General features: G+C 32.5%; 1 protein-coding gene across 1 annotated transcript; it reads right to left on the bottom strand.

Moving 5' to 3' along the window:
* Positions 1-5,976: 5,976 nt before the first annotated feature.
* LOC142608385 (uncharacterized) lies at positions 5,977-7,704 on the bottom strand. Its single transcript, XM_075780161.1, has one exon. It carries the CDS (start codon positions 7,022-7,024, stop codon positions 6,092-6,094), a length of 933 nt encoding a protein of 310 aa, XP_075636276.1. The 5' UTR covers positions 7,025-7,704; the 3' UTR covers positions 5,977-6,091.
* Between the last annotated feature and the right edge of the window lie 747 nt (positions 7,705-8,451).

Raw genomic sequence — 8,451 nt, 5'->3', positions numbered from 1 at the left:
CCTTGTGGTTTTCCTCAACTCCTACTTCTTTATCTCTACATTCTTGAGAGGTTCATAGCCCAAAGAGTGTTAAGTCAGGTTTTGGTGCTGTTGGGAAGTATTGGAATGAGCCATTTAGTGGCAGATGCAATCAGATTAAATTGCGGGATCCGGAAAGCTAGAGAAGACAAGACTTCGAGAAGTCTGTTGGTAGCAAGAGCTTGGGTGGCTCAAGTACATGGGGTAGACTAGGCTTGGAGGGTCTTTTGTTATTCGTGTGCTCTGACTTTATTCTCTAATGGACCAATTTTGACTTGGAGGGTCGCAAAGAGGTTTTTTACTGAGTTCCTCGATTTCTTCTTCGATAACACATCTTGGTATTATCTTGTGTTTGCATCTCTCTTTCCTACTCTTTAAGCTTTCATTTTATTGTTAATTGTGGATGGATATGGCTTAGAGTAATATAATCGGTTCATTGCACACATTTACTCTTGTTCCGCACTTTGTTAAGTTTAAGTAATCTAGCCGTAATTTTTATTTTGGGGTCTAAACAAACTCTTGTGTGTTTCACATAAATTAGAGCTTTCAATGGTAATAAATAAAATCTAAATTATTTTAATCATTTGATATTACTTCTTTTAAGGATTAGCCTTTTTTTTTTTTTTATGGTAGTATTTGTTGTATGTAAGAAGTCATTTTTCATTAGAGCAAACACACATGCACCACATAAGCATGTGTATGCATATATTCACTCGTATAAGTTGGTTCAAACTATACATCGTGTAACTTATAACATTGCTACCCACTTAAATTATTTTTTTATTAGATGAGTATTTTGACAGATCTACCTTTAAAATAAATTTTCTCATCATACCCTTTGATGGGGTCCAAATTAAATTTAGTTCGTCCATGGTGGTCGTCCATGACCAGATCACGTCCATAGGGTTTTACAAGAAAAGAAGCCCAAATAGAAGCACCCCAAACATGAATAAGATCCCTCTATAAGATATTACAACCGTCTAAATTAGGATGGTCGTCCATGGCTCACAAGGGTATGGACGACCATACAACTAAATTTTAGAAGAATTCTCTATAAGCTCTACGCAATCAAATCACGATCTATCATTCCAGAACGTGGGGAGGATTCCTCGAAACCTACTCCATTTTTCTCCATTAACTCTACACATCTCCCATGATGATGGTGGATCTGAACAAGTAGACTCACTTCTAACTCTCTATAAAAGGATCAAGTCTCATTCAACAAAGGGTAAGTTCTACTATTAACGGTTTCTTATCCTTGTGTTCTGGAGAGAAAACTGACTTAACTGTCAGAGGGTCCTTGGCTGTTACACTGGTCATCCTTGATAGTCTTTTCTTTCTTTTTAGGTCCATAAGCCATCACCATAGCCCGGAGTATTTTAGCCTATTGATTTTCGAGTATCATCACCTTCCATTCACGCAAAATTTCAAAATAAAAATAGATCAATAATTATCTCGTCAATAAAATGATTTTAAGTTTTATTTTTGTATTTTTAAAACTATAGATAGAAATGAGTTGATGGATTGAATAATAAATGGCATTTTATTAAAACACACACACACACACATGTTTATGTTTATGTTATATTTAATTGTATAAATAAAATGTTTCACCAGTTAATAACTTTTAATTTCATTAATATTTATAAATTTCATGATTGGATTACACATTCTTTTATGCTTAATATGTATACTAAAGTTCATATTAATCATACGTTATGTTTTATTAAATACTTAAACTTTGTTGTGTGTGTGTATAACATCAAAAATATACAAACCTAAAATTATGATTATATTTTATACGTCAAATATTTGTGGATATTTTTCAAGCATGGAAGGTATGGGAGGAAAATTAAATCCAACCATAAGTTTGTCAAAATAATCACACAATAATTTTTTCAAAAAAAATTATTATTTGGTGTACCATTATAAGAGTGCACCATGTATAACTTCATCCTTACCTTATATAGATATTGTGTAAAAGTGGTGATAATGCTTTAAGAATGACTCAATTCATTCAATGAATTAAATAAAAGAATTTATTTAATTACTTGTTTTAAAAGTAATTGTTTGCTTATGAGCTATAAAAACTGTAACGATATTAACCACAATACATCTACACCCTATTCTATTAATTAATAAATAAATATATTTGTAGTACTTTGTTTGATGATCTATACGCGTTGAGAAAGACAATTCGTAATTTGATTATTCTGAGTGAATGTAGTCAATGTAATACACATCTACTATATATAGTTAATTGTCTTGTTGTAATTCTAACTTGTGAGAAGGGTTCAACAATTTATGTAAGGAATAGTCCTATCTAGAAATTTCTTTCTTATACATAGCTTAAAATTAACCGCAATACATCAACATTCTCCAAAAATAAAAAATAAAAAAAAACCACAGTACATCTACACCCTATTACAGTCTTGCAGAATTATACTTAAACCCATAAAGCCCACCCTATTAACCATAATGCTTCCTCACTCTATTTCAGCTGTGGTGCAGAATTTATAATTAAAACCCATTGCTTAATCTTGTGGGCAATATGGCAACTTTATTTGCAATCAATCACTAACTTCCCATGGTTGTTAAAGTTGCATCATCAACAAACATTATCATAATTCTAAAAAATAAAAAAACAATCATTATCATAATTTCTTATAATTAAGGTGTGTTTACGTGTCCAAAACCAAAACAGGTCCAGACAAAAACATTGGCTTCAATTTTTTTAATACTCCAAAGACTTACCTTAATTAAAAAAGCCAAAAAATCTGGAAAAAAAAAAATTCAGGGATATGATATTCCTTTTCCTCCCAATTTCATTATTGACTTGGCCCTACGTTTTGCTTTCTCCAACAAATGTGATGAGTGCAAAAAAAAAGAAAGAAAGATGTTATACTGGAAGCTGTAGATTCATATATTTGTAATCCAATTTGAAAGACTGCTATAAAGTGCTAATCTAATCCCCAACCTGTGATTGTGAAGAAGGAGAAGAAAACAACAAGATCTTATTTAAGAAGCTCCATGAGGACCATCAGTCACCCATAAATAAATTTGAAGATATTTTTTAATGGAGTGGGCCAAACAAATTGACTCCTAATTGGGACCACCACTATGTCTGGTGACCCTGCTCTGTGGTGTCACATGGAACCGTGTTCATATCCCAATGCTTCTAATCTCAACGTTTTGCCTAAAAACGATGCCATTGCCTTTCTTAATTCAAAATTTCAAATTCTATGTATACGTTGGAGGTGCATATATATTATATGGTCTATTTTGAGTGATGGATCTTTGGGGATTTTAACGGTGTAATTTTCTTCATGTCAATCAGTAATTCACCAAAAAAAAAAAAAAAAAAAAACAAAAGGAGAAAAGGTCTTTGGGTTGGGTATTCAAAATTTGATTTCAAAAATTTTATGAGCATAAAATATATTTGAAGGTCGGGGCAACTTTCGGCTATGTCGCGTGATAACATTGACATTTCTTGTTGTTTAGGTAAAAGCTCATAGACTCTTATTAAGAAATCACAACCAGCACCATTGTCAATTTTGTCACTTTTTTGTTGAATTAGAGTCCGTTAAAAGGCAACAATTAAATGAACTCAAATCCTACTTTAACACTTTTAATGCAGCATTTCTTTTTCCAAAGATAATTAATAATAAGTTCCTTAATTGACTATTTCAAACTCAGAACAGTTTTTAAAATGTACTGCATTTTTTAGTTTGTAGTTTGTATATTCAAAACGGAGTAATGTTACCGTCACAAACTATTTTACAATATTTTTACAAACTATTGATATAGCTAACTTCTTATTCGTTTTTATCTAGACTCATAATTAATATCACATTTTTTTATTTATCAATAATTATTCATCACATCAACAGTTTGTAAAATATTTTATAAAAAAATTTGTATATATATATAGTATTACTCATTCAAAACCCGCCCAATGGGAAGAGAGAAAGGTCCAAAAAGTTGACGTGTACATTATTCAACTGTAAAGTTTGCATTACCTGTAAAGCATTTTATGTTTACGCGTTTAAGAATGCAAAAATAAACACTTTGGCAAGTTTGATAATGACCTATACACATTATTTTGCTCATGTGGTATGACATTTCTCATTCACACAATAAATTCCATAGAACCATGTGAAAGCTTATTAAGAACATGATCATATTCACATTAATGTACGACGAATTGGAGGGGAACACTTAATTGAGAACCCTTTTAAGGAAAGGAAAACACATCACAACTTGGTTAGAGTGTCAGATACTCATAATTGTATACTTGGATCACAAAGTGGACCACAGAGGAATAAAAAGTGGTTTAAGTAGTTTTTTATTGTTAGAATTTATTAAGATATTATTATAAATGTGTAACTCATAAAATATACCATTAGGATATTACTATAAATGTGTAAACCATAAATTTGAAAAACACCATAGACCAAGGAAGTCAATACCGTACGGAGAAATCGGTTTCCACCGTACGATATATTTCGGATATCGATTAATAATGCTACCGTTTCGGGTTCATTATTTTATATATACATATATATATATATATGTATATATTATATACACAAACTAAAATCTCTAACAATGGTTATAAGCATATAATATTTCATTTATATTATAGTAAATATAAAAGTTTATCATAAAATATTACCTCAATTCAGAATAAATTATTCATAGTTTTAAACTTTAGTATCAATTAAAAGGAAAAAAAAAACACAATATAAAAAAATAGAAAGCTTAGTTGTTCATTGCATATTAAGAAAACAAATAATACTAATAAGTTAGTGTAAATAAGTTATTATTATGTCCTTACAAAAATTCAAAAATTATAAAACTAAAAAAAAAAAAAAAAGGTTTTTTTCTATACCGGCCGGTACGCCCGGTATCGGCCGGTATTGCCCGAAATTGGCCGGTATGGCCGGTACGCGACCGGTACGGCCGGTATTTTTTCCGGTACAAAATAGAAGTGTACCGGTACCGGTGCACTGACCGGTACGGTACGTACCGGCCGGTACGGCCGGTACCGGTACGGTATCGACCACCCTGCCATAGACTGCTATGATTTTAAGGATACCAACTAACCCTAATAGATTCCTATATGGCTATATCTATGTACACCCGTCCTAATGGGTTCTTTTTGTAGCAAGTCCAAGATGCAGTCGTTAATTTTTCATTATTATTTCACTTCCCCTCTTTTATTTATTGTTATTATTTTTTTTTTGCATCATCATTGGGAACTAGTAAAAACAAATAAATAAATATTCTATTAATCGAATGTTGTACAGCACCTTAAAAAAATGATTAATCACAATAAAAAATTCAAACTTAACCATGTAATTCAATGCTTGTTAATTAACTACTCTTCTTTTTTATTTTTTAAGAGTCTGATCAATAAGTATTTCGGTTCATTTGTTAAAGTTAGGTTTTTATTGTAATTGATTAGCTTTTTGGAATTCACACAACATTTACTTAAAAATGTATTTGTTTATTTATTTTTGTTACTTCTCAATACATTGATGTCCTTTAAATTCTTTCTTAACGGGTGCACAAATGTGCCCATAAGCAAAAGACAGTTTGTTAAGAATTTTAGCAGTAGTCTTCCCTAAATTCTAACCCTGAGAGAGCAATGCCCTTTTGGCAACAAGAATTTGCAATAACATCCTCCACATACCAGTTACCACATGAATGAAATCATGTATAATAATTTTTCTTTAAGATGTATGATAATTTAAAAATGGTTTAAGACATCTTGGGACAAATGAAGAATGGACAAAAACAGGTTACCCTACTAGCCAACTAAACAACATATCAAGTATCAACATCATGTTGCAAGCATTGTCAGTTTGCCTTTGAAGTTTGAATTCTCAAAGTACCTGGCACAAAAATGTAATCACCATGGCTATCTTTCCCAAACACGCAGTGACATATCACAAATAAGAACCAACAAGCTTATAAAAATAACCACCTTTTAGATTAATACATAAGTGATCATCTTAGAAAAATTAATTAACATATGAAAAGAATTAACAAAGACAAATTTCATGGAAATCTAGTGCACCATGGATGCCTTATCAAATGGTCTGAATGTTGTAGGTGAAGAAGCCAGTGGAAGTACCTGAGAGGAGCTTGCAGGATATTGATATTGTGGTAGATTGTGATGAAGCTCTCTCTCTTTGTTGTTACCAGAAATAATTTTGGGAAAAGACCCATCTTTTTCTTCTGTTACCACTGTCGAACTAGGAGGAGCTTGAACAGTCTCACAATTCTGAACTGCCTTTTTCTCTGCTTCTTCCTTCAATCTTCTATAAAGTTTCTCCTCTGCATCCCTCAAAAACTTGAACCTTGGAGGTGGAGAAGATCTCAACCTGTTCAATTCTACCTCTGCTGATGATTCAAAGAGAGGGTTGAATCCATGGTGGTTATAGGAATCAAAAGGGTTCAAAGTTGGAGACTTTAGTCGTGGAGAAGCCAAAGGGGTAAGGAATGGGGTGTCAATAGCCACCACAAGATCACTCAAGCTCCTAGTTCTTGACCCTTTTCTGCTTCTGTCGCCTCTAGATTTCCCATCATCAGACTCCAAATCCTCTCTAGTTTCCTCTTTGATTGTGAAGAGAAATCTTGGTGGGCCTGCAAGATTGTGCAGCCTCATGAGCTCTGATTCCACACCCTCATCTTCATAGGTCATCAGAAGCACATCCTTGCTAGTGCCAAGCTCTAGGTCTGGTTCAAGACTATTATTGGCATCTGGGTCTCTCATACTTTCTTGTTGAGTATTGTTGGTATGCAAAGAAGAAGGTCTCTTCCAGCAAATAAATTGAAATAGTTCCTTTGCATAATTGCTGTAATCATCTTCAATAATCTCTGTGCTGTTGATTCTCCTCTTCCTCCACCATAGCAAATAGTAAAGCTCCGCAACAAAGGCTAGTAGGAGGCACCCAAAGACCAGACCCAATCCAATTGCTAAACTACTGAAAGATCCCATCTTTACCTAGTATTTCACATTCCCCAGAACAACTAATTTTGGACTCAAAATTGCTCAATCTCACAGTTTTTGCTAAAAATAGAGACCACCAACTAAAGAAACAGAACAGATAATGAAAAAGACATAAGTTTGTGAATTTAGAAGTTAAATGCCCACCAAACTTTGAAGAGAATTCACAAAGAACCTAAAGCATCACATTGTTTTAAGTAAACTATTAAATTATACGCTTAACCCTGCTACAAGAATCACACAATTATTCGTAAGTACCCTCCTTGTCAGAAAGCCAAGTAGTACCCTACCCTTTTACTGAAATTCACAGGCTTAAGTTCATATATTGTTGCCTGAAGTACACGCTAGAAAATAAAACAAGGTACTGTGGAAATTCTAGGCAGAAGAAACCTTACCTTTTAAGCCCAATAAACCACTCAGAACCACAAAATTTGTGACCACCAATGAAAAACAAAACCTTAGCTTATAAATTGATTTAAATGTTGTCAAAATCCGAAAGCTTAAAGGAATACTAGCACTAATAATAATATGATTCGGATTACGGGGATGAGTGGGAAAACCTTTTGTACTATATGGTTAAGTGTGTGGACTGGTTGGAGGGCAGCTCACATGGGTTTGCAAAAGCGTGTGTTCTATTTAATCATAACGCAAATTAAGTGGAAAAACAATAAAAAGACAAAGGGAAAAAAAGTGAAAACAATTAAAATTAATAATGGGCATTGATAGCATCACCCATGCGAGCATCCACGCAATCTAATCTGATTTGGGGACAGTGCCAAAGAACGCACACATCACCCATAAACACCTAGCTGTGTTGGGAGTTTAAATATTTTTTTGTTGTTAATTTCTCTTTTCAAAAGTGAGAGGAGGAAAAAAGAAAGCAATAAAAAAAATAAAAAAAACAACAACAACAACAAAGTGGGGTTGGGAGAGTCAAATGAGCTAAACTTTATTTGTGATATATAAAAGCAAAATTGGGATTGGACATGATCATCAAACGCATGTAACGTTTTTTTTTTTTTTTTTTTGTGACCCACAATGACTCATGTCATACACAACTGTATTTTCATAATATTCACTCTGTTAAACACGTTATTACATTAAAGAAAAAGTCATACCCAATATGGAAGGTTTGTCTTTAAAAAAAAACATTATCATATTTTGTCAAAAAGTAGTAGTAATAATAATAATAATAATAATAATTTTATAAATGTTCTGTTTACATATCAACACTCAACATCCTTCTCCAAAAAAAAAAAAAAAAAACACTCAACATATAAAAGAATAAACAAATAAATAGATACATTCTCAAACAACTTAAGTACCAATAAACTTGTTTTCGGCATGTCATACAATTATTTATATTTCTCACACAAACTCTAGTGCTAATGAAGGCATTTTACTGCAAATTGAAGTAA

This window comes from Castanea sativa, chromosome 8 (assembly GCF_040712315.1).
Source record: "Castanea sativa cultivar Marrone di Chiusa Pesio chromosome 8, ASM4071231v1".
Lineage (NCBI taxonomy): Eukaryota > Viridiplantae > Streptophyta > Magnoliopsida > Fagales > Fagaceae > Castanea > Castanea sativa.
The sequence above is the reverse complement of the archived record's forward strand: the minus strand, read 5'-3'. Positions and strand labels throughout refer to the sequence as shown.

Bases quoted from the DNA above. Each gene is read 5' to 3' on its own strand.
- LOC142608385 (XM_075780161.1), bottom strand. From the start codon at position 7,024: ATGGGATCTTTCAGTAGTTTAGCAATTGGATTGGGTCTGGTCTTTGGG.